The sequence below is a fragment of the Microtus ochrogaster genome, linkage group LG7_11 (assembly GCF_000317375.1).
Source record: "Microtus ochrogaster isolate Prairie Vole_2 linkage group LG7_11, MicOch1.0, whole genome shotgun sequence".
In the NCBI taxonomy this organism is placed as follows: Eukaryota; Metazoa; Chordata; class Mammalia; order Rodentia; family Cricetidae; genus Microtus; species Microtus ochrogaster.
The window spans coordinates 808028-826335 of record NC_022032.1 but is presented as its reverse complement, the minus strand read 5'-3'; the positions used below and the strand labels follow the sequence as shown (position 1 = coordinate 826335).

The window sequence follows — 18308 nt, the reverse complement described above, 5'->3', positions numbered from 1 at the left end:
CACCCAAAATCATAAAACTGATGTCATCTTGTTTCTCAAAAAATAAGTCTAGGGCTGGAGAGATGGCTCAGTGGTTAAAAGCATTGGCAGCTCTTCCAACAGTCCTGAGTTCAATTCTCAGCAACCACATGGTGGCTCACAACCATCTCTAATTGGATCTGATGCCCTCTTCTGGCATGCAAGTGTGCTTTTCAAATAGAGCATCATGTACATAAGTAAATCTTTAAAAATTAAAAAAGGTTTATATATTAAAAAATAAGTCTAATCATAGAAAACTAACAGGCTTGTCTAGATATTGTTCATTATCTTTCATGTAATGCTTAACACTGAATCTTCTCCCACCTGATCACCCAGATCTCTGCTGGGAGCTGACTCCCTTAGCTCATGGCTACATACCGGCAATAATTATGTCTGCCCAGGCCAAGTGCCTGTGAGTCGGTCCTCCATGCTGTGTAGCTCTTGAGTATCAGGATCCTGGAACTCCATGGGAGGCAGGAGGCCCTGGATGTGGTGAGGCTGTGGGTGCCACGATAAGTTAACCCTTTTCCAACATAACAGTCCTCGCTCTGTCCTGGAACAGAATACACTTCAAGGTTAAGCCACGGCAGTTAAATGTTGGTGGAGCAGGTTGCAGAGGTTCAGCAGGAAGGGGTGTGTCCCACCAGTGGTGACAGTGGTGGGAGACACTGTGAAGGAGTTAGGGGGGTTATAGCCTGTGATGAGGGAACCAGGAGGCTGCAATAGGACCATGCTGGCAGCCCTGCTTCCTCAGCTTTGCTCTCCTGCCCTTCTTCCCCTCTGTGTGAAACCGAGTTTGCCTCTGTACTTCACTATAGTTGAGAGGAACCTGTAAAGTTATCTTGATCCTTGAACCCTAATGTTGACCAGATGAGGAAGGGATCAGCAAGAGAAACCATACCTGGTATTGGAAACCTAGCCGACTACCCAGGGCTATTGAAGTCATGGACCTTAGAGGGGAGCCTATAAACTATCCCTTTATTAAATCAGCACAGTCCCTAACTACGTTCTAAATATCTGTCCTTATATCCAGAGGTAAGTGTCCAGGGAAACTTCTCTTCGGAACAGATGGAGAGATCGTTATAGAAAGAAAAACCCCAACCAATCCAAATGAAGGGTTGTAGAGGCCAATCCCGGTGGATACAAATGCTGTGCCTAAGGCTCAGCAATCATTTTGGAAGAAGGGGCGGGAAGACAGTGTAAGAGCCAGAGGGTCCGGGAGTTTGCTGTAAGAATGCATTTCCTAGTGACGCCAGAGGCTCCGCTCATCAAGTCTGACCAACATGACTGCCTAGACAAGAACAACAGACCTGCCAAGCGATGGGAGAAAGCCCACAAGGCTTCAACCCTGCACAGAGAACTACAGGCAAAGAAGGAATGCCGAGAATGGGGGATACAGTCTTCCCCGGGGAAGAACAAACCAATTGGTTGTCAGTACCAAACAGCCTTGAAAATATACATACAAGTAACTAATGTTAGGAATATACATATGAATTATATAGAGAGGAATATATATGCATGTAACAACAATTAATGAAAAAAGAGGCCATGGATTTTAAAAAGAGCAACAAAGTACACACAGGAGGGTTTGGAGACAGGAAAGGAAAAAAGAAAATGATGTGATTATAATCTCAAAAATGAAAGGACTAGAAACCATGGGTTCAGCTGCATTCTGTGCTTTTCAGATGAGGATGCTGACGGGAGGTAGGGAACCAGCCCAAGGCTAAAACACTGGACGACAAGCTGGGTGAGGATGTAGCCATGTGGTACGCTTCACTCTGCAGCCAAACCCACCTCCCAGCCTGCTCCTTTCTTTTTGGGCATGAAAGACTGTTAGATTTACAGTCCCAGATGCTTCTCCCTTGGGGATACTGCAGGGGAAGGCACAGGGTAGCTGACACTTACCCTTAGGGCAAGCTGGTGTGCTACAGAACTCCGAGGTATACTTCCCCGCCTTAAACACATAGCACCAGGGCTTGGAGTCTCGGTCTGGGTTTCTGAAAAAACAGCGAGGGAGAATCATTGAGGGTTGAGCAGGAAGCCTCCCCTCCTGGCCCAAGGACTAGGCATGCTTTTGGGTCAGGGTTAGTGCATCCTGGGTTGAACGATGTCAAGTTTTACCGTGTTAGGCAGAAATCTGACTCCACTGTGCTTTTTACTGGAGGGATTAAGCACATTTTAAGGAAGCGTGTAAGGGTGCCAAGTTGACAGGGGTGCACAATAACTGCCCATGTGTCAACACAGCTGACCTATAGTCGCAGGCATGGAATTCAACAGCGATCCAAGCGCTACTATAAAGACGTTTTGTAACTGTGGCCAACAACCACAATCAGTTTAAATTATCCCAGACAAGGAGGGTGCCCTTTGTCTAGTCAGTTTAAGGCCTAAGAGCATCAATGGCAATTCCTGCCTGAGTGCTGCCCCACGATTACAAACTCAGATACCTACACAGAGATATGAAGTGATACCTTCAAATCAACCTCTTCTATCTACCTACCTCCCTATCTACCATCTATGTGTCAATCTCACAATCACTGATATAGGAATGCATTGATAAATCTATCGCTATCATCTATTTATCTTCCTATGCATGCATATGTGTTTATCATCTTTCTACCCATCTACACATTATCTGTGTATGCATTTATGTATCTATATATCTATCTAATTATCTACCTGTCGAAGGGTCATCAGCTCTGCTTTTCTAGAATACGTGACTGGTTGGCCAGGTCTTTCTTTGAATGTAATTTTCATATCAGACACCACACACACACAAACACACACACACACACACACACACACACACACATCCCACTGTGGAAGACACCACTTACCTGCAGTAATTGTGATTCCCAAGGCCCAGCTTGATGGCATCCGGCCTCCTTGCATTATAGCGCTTCAGGGACAGAACACTGCTATTCCAGTTGATGCATTCAGCCCCATTTTCTGCTGTGCTCCACGTACCCCTGTAGGTGATGCCCTGGTCCTCAAAACACGTTGCTCTGGTATCTGATTGACAAAAGGACACCAACAGGCTCTCAAGGAAACTCTGTCTTGTCGCAGCACAGTGGGGCAGGCTGACTGCTGAAGCCACTGGAGCCCGTAGTGAGCTGGGTGGACAGGGTCACTCGCATCACTGTAGCCAAGCTAGACTGTGGATGGACACATCAGGCTCTGTCGTGTGGCCCAATACTGTCGTTCCCTAAATGACGTCATCTCTCCTCTCCTGTACCCTGCCCTCCAGCACACACTTCCTCTCCTTTCCTGGTCCTGTCTGTCGGAGCAGCAGAATGTCAGAACAGCTCACGCCCGCCCACCAAAGTGCTCACCTATGTCACAGCGTTTCCCAACAAATCCATCAGGGCACTGGCAGACAAAGTCAGAGAAATACATAGCCTGCTGACATGTACCCCCATTGAAGCATCTTGGTTCACTGCAACCTGTTTGAGCAGAAACAAGGAAACCCTTAGCTACTTTCAAAGCAGTTCCAAGAATACAGGAATTAAAATTGCAAAAGTGTTGGTTATGTCGCCCCCATTCCACAGCTCACAGTACAACTAGTCCCAATGCCAACTACGAAGTATGCAGTATGCATATTATTCCCCACTTCACATATGTGGACACTAAGGCTGGACAAGCCAAGGCTCTCCCCCACCTCAGTTTTCTGGACTGCTTTCACCTTTGCCTGGACAGAGCACACCCAAAACGTGCCAAAGACCTGAATATGCCAGGAACCACAAAGGAAGGGTTTGGGCCCTGAGCCCGGGCTCAAGCGAGGCCTTCGTGAGAAGCTGGTACGTACTTCGAACAGGCACCAAGTGACATTGCGCTGAGCCACCGATGCAGCGGCAGTATTCCACCCGATTGCTTCTGAGCATGGGGCGCAGCCACGACTGATCCTGCTGGTACGTTGTCTGTGTTTGCTCATCTCTGCAGGTCACTGCAATACAGAACAGGCTTGTCTTTTCAGGACAGACTCAAGGAGAGGGGACAGCGTCATTGTTCCTGACCTGTTTAAAACACACAGTGAACCCTCTGTAGCTCTGTGCTCTGTCATGAGGTCTACAACCAATCCCCAGAAGATCTGGGTGACCGTGGTCTACTGTGTATCCCTGAGGAATATGATGACGATAGCAATAGTTACTATTTTTTTTTTAACTAGAATGCTTTTATTAGGATTCTTTTCCTTGGAGAAACCTTTGTTTTGAGATAATTTGATTATGAAAACAAAGTTATATTAAGTAACAGTCTATTTTCCCACTGTAATCGGCTAAAAGTAATGTGGGGAACACACGTCTTTAATCTCAGCACTCAGGAGACAGAGGTAGCCTGATCTCTGGCTTCAGGGCCAGCCTGGTCTACAGAGCAAGTTGCAGAACAGTCAGGGCTACACAGAGAAACCCTGTCTTGAAAAACAAAACAAAACGAAGCAAGCAAACAAACAAAACTCAGGGAAAAGGATACCTCTCTGTGTAAGTGACTACCAGGGTTTCTAATCCATAGGGTAGTTCCATTCAGAAAAGACACACTTTGGGCTAAAGTAAGGGAAACTGGCACCTACGTCTGTAAGAAAATGTGCTACTTTCTATAGTATTTCTCATGTAATGAAAATTGAGCAGGCATTTAGCCACCACTTTTCTAAAACAATATTGACTTGGACCGAGGGGTAACTGCAAGCAAGTGAGAGCCGGGACTTCTGCCTGTGTTTTGTCTGCCTCCTTTGCGTCAGACACTGACTCCGCCGAGGTATATTATTCATGCAGTGTCCACCCAAAACACCAGTTGACACCAAAGGAATTCTATTCTTCTTCAAGCCGAAGGGACAAAGATAGAGGACCTGAGGCTCCAGATTCCAAAAGCTGCCTAAAGATCTCCTATCACTTTCCTAAGCTTGTAATCACCTTGGCTACCAGTAACAACAGAGCCTTGCAGGACAGATAGATACAATAACAACAGAACTTTGCAGGCCGGATAGATACAGTAACAACAGAACTTTGCAGGACAGATAGATACAATAACAACAGAACTTTGCAGGCCGGATAGATACAGTAACAACAGAACTTTGCAGGACTGATAGATACAGTAACAACAGAACTTTGCAGGACAGATAAGCCCCACCCAGGCGAAAATTGTTATCCACAAAGAGGAGGCTAGACCTACAGGAGGGGCAGCATCTCAGCTGGAGCCAAGCTCTCCTCTTAGGCCACGTCAGGAGCGTCAGGAGCGGAGCTGCTTCCTTCTGCAGACGCCTAGCCTCTGCTCCGGTGCCTTTCTCTACCAAAAACAGGAGTTCAAAAGCACCACAAGAGACAGTCTCGGGACACTGGACCCCTTTATTTGTTCTCCGGAATTTAAAGCGGTGTTCCAAAGCTTCGCGTGGTGGTACAGTCTGTCATCTCAGCATTTAGGAAGCTGAGACAGGAGGATTGCTGTTGAGTTTGAGGCCTGCATTAGTTACGTAGCCAATCCCAGTCCATACTGGGCTGTATAATGAAACTCTATCTCCAAAAACAAACAAAATATCATAAAAATAAAAAATTAAAAAAGAAAGAAAATAAAACGAGATTGAAAGAAAGGTCTAGTGCCTCCTCACCTCCACAAAAGAAAGATGAGGGGAAGGGAGAAGGAGGGGAACAGAGAAAGACAAAGAAGAGAGAGATGGAGAGTTGGGGGAGAGGGAGTGAGGAGAGAAGAGGGAGGGAAGGAGAGGGCGAGAGATAGAAACGGGGGGGTGGGGGTGGAGGGGTGGTAGGGACCTGAAGCTGGACTTAGACACCTTTGATTTCAAGTCAGGCGGTCAGTTGTGGACAGTCTTTACTCCTCTTGGACTCCTGATGGAAACCTCTGCTTTCTAGAATCAACTCAAGACACAAACTCATATAGAGAATCTCCTTCCAAAGCGTCTATGGGGTGGCCCAGGTCAGCTATCCCGATTTTACCAGCAGGGATCAATGGAAACATGGGGATAGAAGCAGAGGTTGAGTGGGCACTGGCGAGCCCACAGTTCAGGGGCACCTAGAAGAGTGGGCAACTATGCGTTCCTGGGTTCTGCTGGGGGTCCTCTGGCAGTCGCAATGAGTCATCTACTCCTTTAAGGCTGTTTTCTCATCTCTGTATCTAATACTTTGAGCCTTGTGGAGACAGGGTCTGGTTGTGCAGCCCAGACTGGCCTTGAATCCACGATCCTCCTATCTCAGCCCCCAAGTGCTGGGATTACAGACATGCACCACCCAAATGCACCTATATGTCACAAGCGTTACTAACCCCGGGGACAGCCTGATTAGGTTTCCCTGGGAACTGGGCTGGCAGGCTCCAGCTAACTAATGGAGAGTAAGCAAGCATTTCCACAAAAGCACCCGGAAAGATCTTATAATCATCCTGCCAGTGGGTACCGGCTGAAGAGGAATCCCCTGACAGTCAAAAGCATTGGGAGACCTGGGCCTGCCTTTCCATCCACCCCTCACCTTTGTAGGGTCGGGCTCCTCTTCTGAACCTGTTGCGTACTCCCTGCGAAGAAACCAGGATAGAGGAGGAGTCAGCGGAGGCTGCTAAGACCAACCCGAGTCTTCCCTGACGACCAATCAGAAGCCACCTTCTCAGGAGCGCCCCCTTCAGGAGAGTGACCCAGGAAGAGAGCCATTTTCTTACCGTTTTGTCAAGTCTCCGCTCTTTCTACAAACCCAGTGCCACCAGAAGGGCTCTGGGCATAACAAAAATGCTACCGATTTGTGTAGTCCAATGCGGTAGTCACTAATCCCACGTGGCCACAGGCTGCTTGAAATGTAGCTAGTGTGACTGATGAACCAAAATTCCAACTCTATTTAGGTCATTTTAAATTTAAGTAGTGGCGTAGGGATAGCGGACTCCAGAATGGATGGGGAGGCTGCAGCTCCTTGCATCCTTTATGCAGCCAAGGGATGTTCTCTTCTCTAAAAATCTCATGCCCAGGTGTTGCCCATTTGGCCTTACACAGTCCCCCTGTGGAAGCGAGGTTTTGGAAAGTGGGTGCAGCTTCTGTCCCCCTACTTCGGTAGTTTATGATGCCTGTCATTACTTAGTACACTATGGATGCGCTCAAATACAGATTTTCCCCTGGGCTGGGGACCATATGCTGGGCCCTATGCGAGCTCTTCACCACTGAGCTTCACCCCAGCCCTTGGTTCTCTGAAGCCTATGTTGATGTCAAAGATGTGATCTTCCTGCCTCACCCTGCACTCTGGCGGGGCTGCAAATGTGTGCCACCATACACTCTTGTGCACATTCTTGACCAAAACGGCTCTAAAGAAGACCGTCAAAGGCATAGATGCGGCATCAAGAACTTTTCGGTCAGAGACATGCTCGCTTTCTGCCCCTGGGATTTGAATCCTAAATATCCTACCAGAGGGGAGTGTGAGCGGTGTGCCTGTGACCATTCCTGGGAGCTTCTCCCAACCTGACCGGCTTGGGGGAAGCATGAACATTGGGTCGCACCATGAACATCTTCAGCTGGGTGGCCCCATGGGGTGAGGCGTGGAGGCGGACCCACCTGACCAGGCAATGTGAAGACCACTCCACAAAACAGCAATGCCCACAACAGCTCTGTCTTCATCTTGCTCCCCGTTTTTTCTGTGTCCTTAAGTTTTAGGAGAAAAAAAAATAAAAACAGTTACACATGTGGTGTGAGAGGGCAAAGGGCCATAGAAAATTCAGGACCCTGCGGCTTTATTTCAGGGGACCCTTTCAACATTGACTATAGAGATAGTGTCTGGAAGATTTTACACACATCTATCTGTCTGTCTATATAGATATAGACAAATAGATATAGATAGATATAGATGTGCATTGTGTGTATGCGTGGAGAGAGAACATGTACAGGTAGCATTAAATTTACCACCTTAATTATGAAATATTCATCTCAGTGGCATTAAACACACACACACTCATCTCAACACCCATTTCTAGAACTTTATCCTGGTGAAAAACGAAACCCTTTAGCCATTCATAAATGGCTCTTTGCTCTTCCAACCCCTGGCCACTTTCTACTCTCTGTGTCTGTGATTTTGACTACACTGGATGCATCATACACATGGAATCACACAGTGTCTGCCATTCTTTATGGGTGCAGTCATAAGCATGATGTCATGAAAGGTCACCCACGCTGTAGAATCCCTGCCTTTTGGAGGCTGAATGATATTCCATTGTTTGGTTACTCCACATTTTGCTTGCACAGTTATCTGCAGATAGATAAGGGTTGCTGATAGAAAATGTTTTTCCCCAAAGATTCCTGTGGGCTGAAAGATAAGGAATCTTTGTCCTGGGATGAGCTAGGCAGGAGTCCCAGTTTGTCCTCTCTGACTGTCTCAGAAACAGTTGTAGGGATTTCATCACTGGCAGGTCACGGTGCCAGGGCACCTGCCTTGGATGCCCCAGCTTTGGTAGTTGTAATGGACAATGCTGCTTCTGAGGCGTGGTCTCCTCTTCCATCAAAGGGAAGGCTCCCTCCATGTTGGCCCCGGTACCCTTTGCGGTCTCTGTAGACTCACAGATGTGGGGAAGAGCAGAGCTGCAGGAACAGAGTCGGACTCTGCTGTTTGGTCACTGGACTCATATCTCCCTTGACGGCCCCATCCAGTTTCCACTTGCTTTCCTCCATGCCTTCTGCTTTTGGTGACTGTAAGTAGGTTAGCTGGCCTTGTTCTTTTGTGGTCTGGCAAGCCCCCTCTCTCCTCCGTTCAAAGCATCAAAGCAGGACTTTCCTTCCCCTGACTCATGTCCCTCCAGTCACAACAATCCTGATTGCCACCCCCATTCACTCAGGCCCCACCACCCACTGGCTCTGAAGTCACCAGGACCCCATCCTGCCTGCAGCTGGCTCTCTGCCCTCTGCTTTCTGAAAAGAACTGACTTTCTTTCGGGAATGCCACCTAGCCCCTTCACATGCCCCAAAATCCCTTCAGCTCCAAGATGAAAACAGAAAGGGAGGCTGAGCTGGGAGACTGCTGCCTGCTGCCTTCGTCTGGGACTGCAGGGAGGGACTAGAGAGCTATAGAGGAGGTGGCGCACGCCTTTAATCCCAGCACTTGGGAGGTAGAGGCAGGTGGGTCACTGTGAGTTTGAGGCCAGCCTGGTCTACAACAGCTAGTTCCAGGACAGGTTCCAAAGCTACAAAGAAACCCTGTTTCGAAAAAAAAAAAAAGAAAGAAAAGAAAAAAAGAAGAAGAAAATGCATGTTGGAATAATGGCAACTGCCAGAGGAGGGTATATAACCGCTGTGGAGAGAGTGTCTAGCCTCAGAGGAGGAAGTCCAGATACCCAGGGGAGGGAACAAAAATTTGTGGGGGGAGAGGGCAAGTGCTGGGATGTGAGAAACGGCAGGCCGGTCCTGCTGGACCCTCCCTCCATGACTGTTCTCCGTGGCAGGGACCAAAGGGCTCCCAGGATCTTCAACCTTCTTGTCTTGCACCTAGCAGGGGTACCTGGGGGCTATGGAAGCCTCTATTCCCTGGAGGGCCAGCTGGGCTGTAGTACCTTCTGTTTTTGGCAGTTCCAGAAGGAAGTGGCAATGGAGGCCACAAGAACAGGCAGGTGGAATCTTCATTTTCCTTTCCCAGTTTCCCCAAAATTCCACTTCAACTCACCGTTAATTCTATGTCAGTAGAATTAAGTATAGATACTTTCCTGCTTTTATTACCTGGTGGCCTAAGGAAAGGAAGAAACTGAACATTTTTTGCTAATGTGATTCAGTGAGTCAGCACCTCTTCTTTTCACACCAATCAGCCCATCCAAGGGCTTTCAGAATCTTCTTTTTTGATACCTACTAAGTTACTGGCATTGCTTTTGTGGTTCTGAGATAGGATCTTGCTATGTAGCCAGTTTGGTCTTGATGCCAGGGAAATTGTTCAGTCCTGTTTTAGCATCTGGAATGCTGGATGCCTTGGTTACTTTTCTATTACTGTAAAGAGATACAGTGCCAAGCCCAAGGGAACTTAGAAAAGGAAACATTTAACTGGGGGATCGCTTATAGTTTCAGAGGGTGAGTTCAGCAGGGAGCATGGCAACAAGCTGGCTTGGCTCTGGAAAAGTAGCTGAGAATTTACATCTTGATCCTGAGGCAGAGAGGGAAGTGGGAGCTAACTGGGAATAGTGTGGGGGTTTTAAACCTCAAAGCCCACCTCCAGTGACACACCTCCTGCAACAAGGCCACACCCCCTAACCTTCCCAAACAGTTCCACCAACTTTAGACCAAGCACTCAAATATGAATCTTTGGTGGCCATTTTCATCCAAATCACTGCACTGGGATTGCAGGAGTTTCCCACCATGCCCAGCTGACTCAAGGCTCTCTAGATATCAGACAACTCCAGAGTCAATTGTGCATGGCTGATGCATATGTGCACCCTCCTCTCCCCGAGAGGCCAGCTCTTTCTCTGGACCCCAGGACAGAAGGGACAGCAGCTAAAAAGGCGGAGTGCACACAGGGCTGGCTGTGAAGACTCCAACAGCTGCACTGCATCATGGTGAGCCCCTTCTCCACAAGAGGGACAGGAGCTCAGAAGTGAAGGACTTGCCGCTTTCTGCATCTGGGCTTGTGGCCTTGCTGGGCCTTGAGCCACTGAAGATGAATTGCATATAAGCATTAAATAGCTCTTTCCATGCTCCATAGAGACAATCCTAGCAGGCTGCTGGATCGGTCACGTGGCAGAGGAGGATGACAGGGAAGTTAGTCACATGCTAGATGAAAAACAGTGCAGCCCCAAAGCAAGAGAAAGGAAAGGGGGAGGGAAACATGGAAACTCGGCTTGATTTTGTGGAAAATGTGGATGTAGAGGTCACAGGCGCTGCTGGGACAAAAGAAAACGTGGCCAGTAGAAGTGTGGATCTAGACTCAAAGTCCAGAGGGTTAGAGTTTGACTCCATGAGGTGTTCATGGGTACCCAAGTGTGGGATTTAAGGGATATAGCTGAGGCTTGCTTTTTGAGTACAAATACACAAATTTTTCCTGTGTTCTCTTCATGTTGTATATATAGTAAGTTCCCATTATTAATAAAGAACTAAAATGAAATAAAACAAAGGAGTAAGCAAGGAAAAAGAAGGAAGGGAGGGAGGGATGGAGAGAGGAAGGAAGGAAGGAGGAAGGAAGGACTAGACAGGAGGGATAAATAGAAAGGAAGGGAGTGGGAGGGCCGGGAAGATGTCGAACTTAGCCTGTTGGTCTGTTGTCCCTGGATACGGGGTGGTAGAATGACTGTGAGTCCTGTCATCTTCAAGGTCTCAGAGTCCCAGCCATGGCAGGCCCACCCTCGGAGAAAACTGAACTTAATGGATTAGAGCGAAGCACTTTCTTTAGTGATAGTGCAGCAGGCCCAGGACTTGGCAGGTTGACACAGCGTCTACATAAATTAGAAATCATGGGGTGTGTGGTTTTGCCAATAAAGCTCGGTCTAGTCTCTCAGGAAGTGTGGTATTGACAGGCATTCTCAGGTAGTGTGCAACCCACACATCTACATTGTCAGTCCAATCTTCTTCTGAAATACGTGTTCCTCTCATGGACAACTCGGTCCTTTCTCCCTGCACGCCAGGTGCAGGTCTGTCAGCGGCAGCAGTAGCCAGAACACTGCTAATTGCCCTTCATCTGCGAATGACAAGCTAAAGGGAAGAAGACAGGGGCCCTGCTAGAAGCCGGCTGTCCTTGGAGATGGACTGTCTCCAAGAATCAAGAAGTTGTTGAGAGAGTGGAGATTGTATCTGAAGCACGCCGGACGGGGAAACAGTACTTGATGGATGCCAGGCGGTAACAGCTAGATTCTGATTGGACAAAGCCTCTGAGATAGCAATAAAGAGATTGACAGAAAGCTTTGGAAAAAGCAGGTGACATGTCCTTAGGGCCCTTTCATGGCTCTGTCATCTTTACATCCCTCACACAGCCATCTTTTCCCCAACAAAATCTGCTCTCAGGAAGGAATTTAATAACTCACTCGCAGAAAGGAAAAGCGGCTGAATGGAAAGATGAACAGTGGCTCTGCTCCCCAAACTGAGATGGAAAAGGAGCAGAGCAAACCCCAAGTAGTCAGACGCGTGGAGTCTCCCTCCAGAACTAGGGTCTTTCTCCCCCCACCCCCCGGGGGCTTCTGTTGTAACGTAAGTGGTGACACTACTGTAAATGAACAATCTTTTTGCTCATATTTGCCCATCGTTCCCTTCTTTACATATGGGAAAGTGATTTGCAATAAAGAAACTACATCCATGTGGTCAACTATATACATTCAGTCTGAGATCGTGTGTGCGACGCTATTGTTCATTTAAATGTTGGTGACCTGGAGGACTTGCGCTTTGTACTTGAGCAAGGGAGCCAGCAGGAAAAGGCTACCGGGAAGCCACACAGCTGCCAAACTTTGTACCGTGTGCTCGGTTGCACTGCTTCCGTCCTTGCTGAGGACACTCCAGGTTCTTATGGCTGTGCCTATGATTAATTAATTCCTCGGAGATCTGAGTCGGAGGCTCAGCTTCTAAAATAACTAACAATAACCCTAAAATAACACATGACCTTGAAGCCACACTTCAACCCACACTCTAACCACAGCCCAAAAAAGCCAATCAATTAGAAGAGAAGTCTCCAGAACCCCTGCAACATCACAGACCTGTTTCTAAAAGAGATAGAGAGGTGAGGTGAGGTGTTTTAATTTGAAGCGGGTCTAGGGAAGGGCAGTGGGTTACCTCAGCAGCCCCCTCTGAGCCTGGCCTGCTGGCACACACCCAGAACCCTAGCACTTAGTGGCAGAGGAGAAAGGACTCCAACAACTTTGAGGCCAACCTGGGCTACATAGCGAAGCCCAGCCACACAGAGCCCCTAACTGGAAAGAAAAGAAAAAACGGCTTACCTTGTCCCAATTGAGACAGCGCACCCCACCCTACAGACCGTTCAGTCTGTGCGTTTTATTCACCTCCTGGGCAGGGAGTAAGTGAACTGGGATTAAATAAGCGAGCTGAGCAAGCTGGGCTCTGCCTTGACCCACATTCCCAGCCCTAGTTGGTTTTTTTTCTCTCTCTGGGGCCTCGGTCTTGGCTTTTGTTGTTGTTCTCTTTCAGACAGGCTCTCCCAAAGCAGCCCAGGCTGGCTTAGAACTTGCCGGCCAGCCAGCCGTAGCCTTCAGGCTGGTCTTGAAGTTTTGACCTTCCTGTGTTTGTTTGCTGGGTGCCTGTATGATAGGCATGCACCGCCACACCCTGCCAAACTATTTTCAAAAATCCGCCAGCCAATGAGGAACTCTGGAGATGCTTCAGCAGGTTAAGGTAACCACGACCTAGTTCAAGCCCAGAGACCCACACGGTGGAGAAGAGAATCAACTCCTGGAATTTGTTTTCTGACCCCAGGGTGTGTGCGTACATGTGTGCATGCACGCATGTGCACACACACACACAGAGGAATAAACAAATAAATCTGATTTTCAAAAGCAACTCTTAACTTTGCAAAAAAGTAAATTTCCACAGGTCAAATGCTTACTGTCTCTTTTCAGTTATGAACAGAGCTCTTTACAACATGGACAAAAGAGATTTTTCCCTTCCTCCTTCTCTCTCTCTCTCCCTCTCTCTCTCTTTCTGTGTGTCTCTATCTCTCTCTGTCTGTGTGTATGTGTGTATTTTGATTTCTCTGTCACTGTTTGTGTGAGTGTGTGTTTCCATACAGGGTCTCATGTAACAAAGGCTGGCCTTAAATTTGCTCTGTAACAGATGTAACTGAGGTTAACCCTGAACTCTTCAGTTCATCTCCCAAGTGCCTGGAAGAGTCTGCCTCTTGATATAATTTGACCTGTTACAAAGAGGTGAAAGCTGAATAGCACCCTCTCTGATGCCCCCCCCCCCAATCAGGGTGGGTGTAGCTTTTTTTGCACACAGGTATGACTCCTACCAGGTGACTTGGTTGTTGGAAGAAGTAATCAAGTGTTGGTTGTGGGTTTAGGAAGCGTATCCTGCATCCTCTTGGGATAAAAGCCAAAGCAACCCGCTTTAATGACCTCATAGCCTGCCGAAGGAAAGGCGAGCTCAGCTAGTCCGTGCCATGCAACGCTCACTGCAAAGCTGGAGGCTGAACAAAGAGTGTCCAGTATCCATCTAAGCTCCCAGGCTGCTTCCACTCCCTAAAGTAAGACCTACCCAGGTGCAATGAATTGACCGTGAGATAATTTGGTAACTCCCCAGTCTGCCTCCGGATGTTAACACGTTTGAATCAGGTTACGATCAGAAGTGCTCATCACGCAACTCCAAGAAGGAATCTGAAGGTCACCAGCCTTTCCAGAAAGTAGCACCGCAGTGACTGAGACCCATGCATGGATGAAGAGGATCCCCACTAAGAGGATCCTCTTAAGGCCTGTCCCTTGTCTAGCATTGGGTTTTTAAAGCATCCTCTGCTCATTAATCTCTTAAGATGGCATAACTCACTTTGCACTCCCTGAGGTGGTCGCTTGGGGACTGACACCTGCCTCCTGAGCTATCCCAGTCTCTGAGCTCTTCCCACTCATCGTCTGCACAGCACTTGGTTGCACCCAGAGCCTTGCATGTGCTAAGCCTGAGCTCAAGCACTGAGCTACACCCAGCCCTACATAACATTCCTAAAGTGCTCAAAGAGAGCTAGTATTTCTTCATGTAACAAGCATGACTCTGAACTCTCAACTTAGACCCTCCAACTGCCACTTACAGGTCTGGGTGGGTGGGCAATGTTGCTTCTCAGAGTCTTAGTTTTCTGGGCTTCCTAATGACCTTTCCATCTTATATATTTCTGAAAGTTTGAAAAGTAACAGATACAGATCCCAGATGCCTGAGGCATGGCGGATGTGCACTGTACTTAGGAATGCCCTCGTCAACAGGAGCTCAGATTGCTTGAAGCGACTGATAAAGAAGAGGTGGCCAGCTCTCTGAGGTCCTAATGGTCTTCAAGGGTTAATAACAAATGTTCCTGGCTCGTATGACAAATGATAGATATTGTCATGCCCTTCATCAGTAGTCAGCAGTGTGTACAGGAGCCATTATTTCCTGGAAGCAGAGTGAGATCCTGTAACCTGTCTTTAATCTGTTTTCTTCTTTGTCTTTTCTAGGCCAATTTACGCCACACAACAGGGCCTCTGAAACTCTTTGGGAATTTGGAATTAGCAGTTGACACATCTCGCTGCTTCCGTGTGGAGCCCTTAATCCTCAGGTGTAAGCTAACGGAACATTTGCTCTCACGTAAGAGACTTTCAGTACAAACGTCTTTTGCGTGTGGGGCCAGCCTAACCTTGCACTGATCAGTTCAGAGGCTCCAGCAGACTTCGGTCTTCTAGGTCAATCCCCAAAGAAAGTTCTAGAGGCCTCTGATGTGTGTCAGGAGCATCACATAGTCTGTATACCTCAGTAGGACTTGTCAATCACAGGTCACCCCCAGAATCTTGGCCAGTGGCGTGGTGGACACAGCTAAGGACACCCAGTTCTTCAATTGTTGCATGGAGAACAGCTGGCTCGTGTCTCCTGGGCTGTGCTGACATGGCTCTCCTGGGCTGCCCCTTCAAACATGCCAGAGAAATGAGTGCTCCATGACCAGCAAACCGCTTCATTCTCTCTTCCAGGAACAGGAATTTAGTTTAATCTTGCCTTGCACTCCTGTCTATAAAAGCTTGTCTCCCACGCAAGGTGAAAGTAGACAGCTGGGCCAGTGTTAGAAGACAATGGTGTTTAACCAAGGCTTTGAGAATCTTGACTTGCAATTTTCTTTTTCTTTCCTTCCTTTCCTCCCCCTCCATTCCCCTCTTTTCTTTCTTTCTTTCTTTCTTTCTTTCTTTCTTTCTTTCTTTCTTTCTTTCTTTCTGAGATAAGATTTCATTGTATCCCAGGCTAGCCTTGAACTTCTGATCTTCTTGCCTCTGTCTCCTGAGCATCAGGGACTAGAAGTGTTCACCACCTCACCCAGTTTATGTGGTGCTGGGAGTCAAGCCTAAAGACTCCCCATGCTGGGTGAACACACTGCCAACTAAGCTACAGCCCCGACTCCAACACTAATTGTCTATAAATCTGTGTCATCAGCACTCTGACTGGGTTTGAAGAGAGACCAGTCACGTGGCTAGCTCAAAAGCTGGCATCCATTCCCGATTTCTGTGTTTTTAGCCACTTCATGCAGAATTTTCTGCCAGCATGTCCAAAGTGAATAGCCCCCAAAAAGAAATTAACAGAATATTCCAGTTCCTCATGACCCGATTTTTACCAGACCAGAGCTGAAATCACTCACAGAAAACAGAGAAGCAAAAAAAAAAAATCTTCTGAGACAATAGATGCACAGTTGCCAAGAAGTCAGATTGCATTGACTATTTCAACTCAGACCGCAAAAGGCCCTCCCTCATGGAGACTTGGTGTCTCAGAGAAGTGTGGGAATTGTACATTTTGAATGGCGCTAAACCCACTGCCTATGAGCCATGTTGCAGCCTCCCCCATCGGATTGAAAACAACCACACTCACAGCCATCTCTAGTGGAAGAGCCCAGCAGGACGTTGTGAGTCATTCTCGGGCCCCTGGCTGAGCCCACTGCTCACTGAGCATGCCGAATGCATACAGCCCTTCCTTTCATGGCTCCCCAAAGCCTTCCCAGAACCAAGGATGCTCCTCGGCTCCTCCTGGCTGCACCAAGCATCCTGAGTCTGGGAGGAAGCAAACTAGCTGCTTGCTGTGTATCTCTCAGGAGGCTCCCCAAATGATCTGGGGGTGTCTGGGAAAGTCTGCCCTATTCCAGTTTGGGTAGGTGGGGGAGGGGTGCTCCTGAAAACACTTTAGGCAGAATAAACTGATGGCCCGAGGGAACTATTTTTGTTTTAGTGTTTTCGGTATCCCGTCTGGGATTGAATATGATTTAACCCCCACTGGCTGTTTGCACTCAGCATGCCACTGACCTGCAGTGATTGATTCTGCATAGGCCAGGGTCTGCAGCTCAGCAAAAAATCCCTGAGTAGTCTCCCTGTAAGTGTTTTCCAGTTGCACTTGGGATGTGCTCACGGAATTGTAAACCCCCACCTCCACCACCACACACACACACACACACACACACACACACTTTTTTGTTTATGTACCCTGCCCCATCATCGGCTAAGGAAGACCACTGTATCGTTCCAATTGACCACCAAATAAATCATCACTGCTACTGCATTTCCTGGCACTGAAGTTTGTCCTTAGTTATCTGGGAGCTCCGCATACTTTCTTCCCTCCCCCGCCCTGCGTCCTCCCACTGTCTCTGTGAGGTTAGGAAAACAAAGGTCCCGAGACAATCCCGAGAGCTTTTGGACTTTTTTTGCTGCTGCCTGTGGCATGAGAAAGCAAAGGCGTCGGTGCATGATGAGCAAGGGGTCAAACGGACTGGTAAACCGTTGAGAGGATGTGATGAGTGGCGGGGGACCAGAGGCAGGTTTGCATCCTGACTCCAAGTGGTAAGGAGAGGTTCCTAAAAGTCCCGACTTCTATCTCCCAGCACTTCCTGCCCAGTTAATCGTGTTGTCCAGGCAAATCCTCCTCCCTGGTGCCCAGCCTGTTTCTTAGTGGTTCCACTGGAGGAAAAAAGCAGCCATACAACACCCGCTAGGACCCTCTCAGCTCTCCAAGGCTGCTGAATGCAATCCTGCCCGTCAGTACCGCTCCCGTTGTCTGTTCAAATGACCCGAGTCATTCTTCTTACTTTCTCCCCTTACTGTGCAAGCACGACTTCTGCAAGAAACGCCTCTCTCCTAGTCTCTCCCTCTAGGAATCACTTCAGCTTACCCGGAGACGCTGCAAAGAACTCCCCCTTCTATGTGGATGCTAGCTGGTCCTCTTTCTGCCTGAATTACAAGGCTGAAACTTCGCTGGCTCAGTTTACCCCCAAACACTTCAAGGCGTCGGCTGTTAGATAGGCGCAGAAACCCAGCTTACCACGAGTTCTCGCTTCTTTTCCCAGCCTCGCAGGGGCTTCTTCTCAGTGCTGAGCTCTGGGTTACCGCAGGCTCTGTCTCCCTGAGCAGCTCAAGCCAATTTTAAGGGAGAAGGAGGGGTGGGGCCAGTGGTTCTGTGTAGGCGGGTTTCTCCTGTGCCGGTGGGTGCCGGGTGGACCAGGCCACTGAGGAGCCAATGGAGCAGTCTCTAAGGAGGGGGAGGAAGTGCGCGCAGAGGAGCACAGCCAGTCTTGGCTGGGCGCCAGCTTGATTATTCACCGTACTGATGTCATCGAGTCACAGGAATTTTCAAAGTTGGAAGGGACTTAAGATTCATCCTGTTTTAAAATCCTGGTCTCAAAGGCCTAGAAGGGACTCTCAGGACCGGCTGCTCTAAA

At 48.2% G+C, this 18308-nt stretch overlaps 1 protein-coding gene across 1 annotated transcript in view; it reads right to left on the bottom strand.

Moving 5' to 3' along the window:
* Nucleotides 1–18020, bottom strand: part of Plat (plasminogen activator, tissue type) — a 25463-nt gene extending 7443 nt beyond the window's left edge. The window contains exons 1-8 of the mRNA XM_005362626.3: nucleotides 17912–18020; nucleotides 7544–7630; nucleotides 6483–6525; nucleotides 3821–3958; nucleotides 3348–3458; nucleotides 2853–3027; nucleotides 1924–2015; nucleotides 393–571 (exon numbers count right to left, since the gene is read on the bottom strand). Of these exons, the coding sequence (XP_005362683.1) occupies nucleotides 393–571; nucleotides 1924–2015; nucleotides 2853–3027; nucleotides 3348–3458; nucleotides 3821–3958; nucleotides 6483–6525; nucleotides 7544–7606 (801 nt within the window). The 5' untranslated portion in view covers nucleotides 7607–7630; nucleotides 17912–18020. The remainder of the gene's footprint in view (nucleotides 1–392; nucleotides 572–1923; nucleotides 2016–2852; nucleotides 3028–3347; nucleotides 3459–3820; nucleotides 3959–6482; nucleotides 6526–7543; nucleotides 7631–17911) is intronic.
* Nucleotides 18021–18308: the final 288 nt, after the last annotated feature.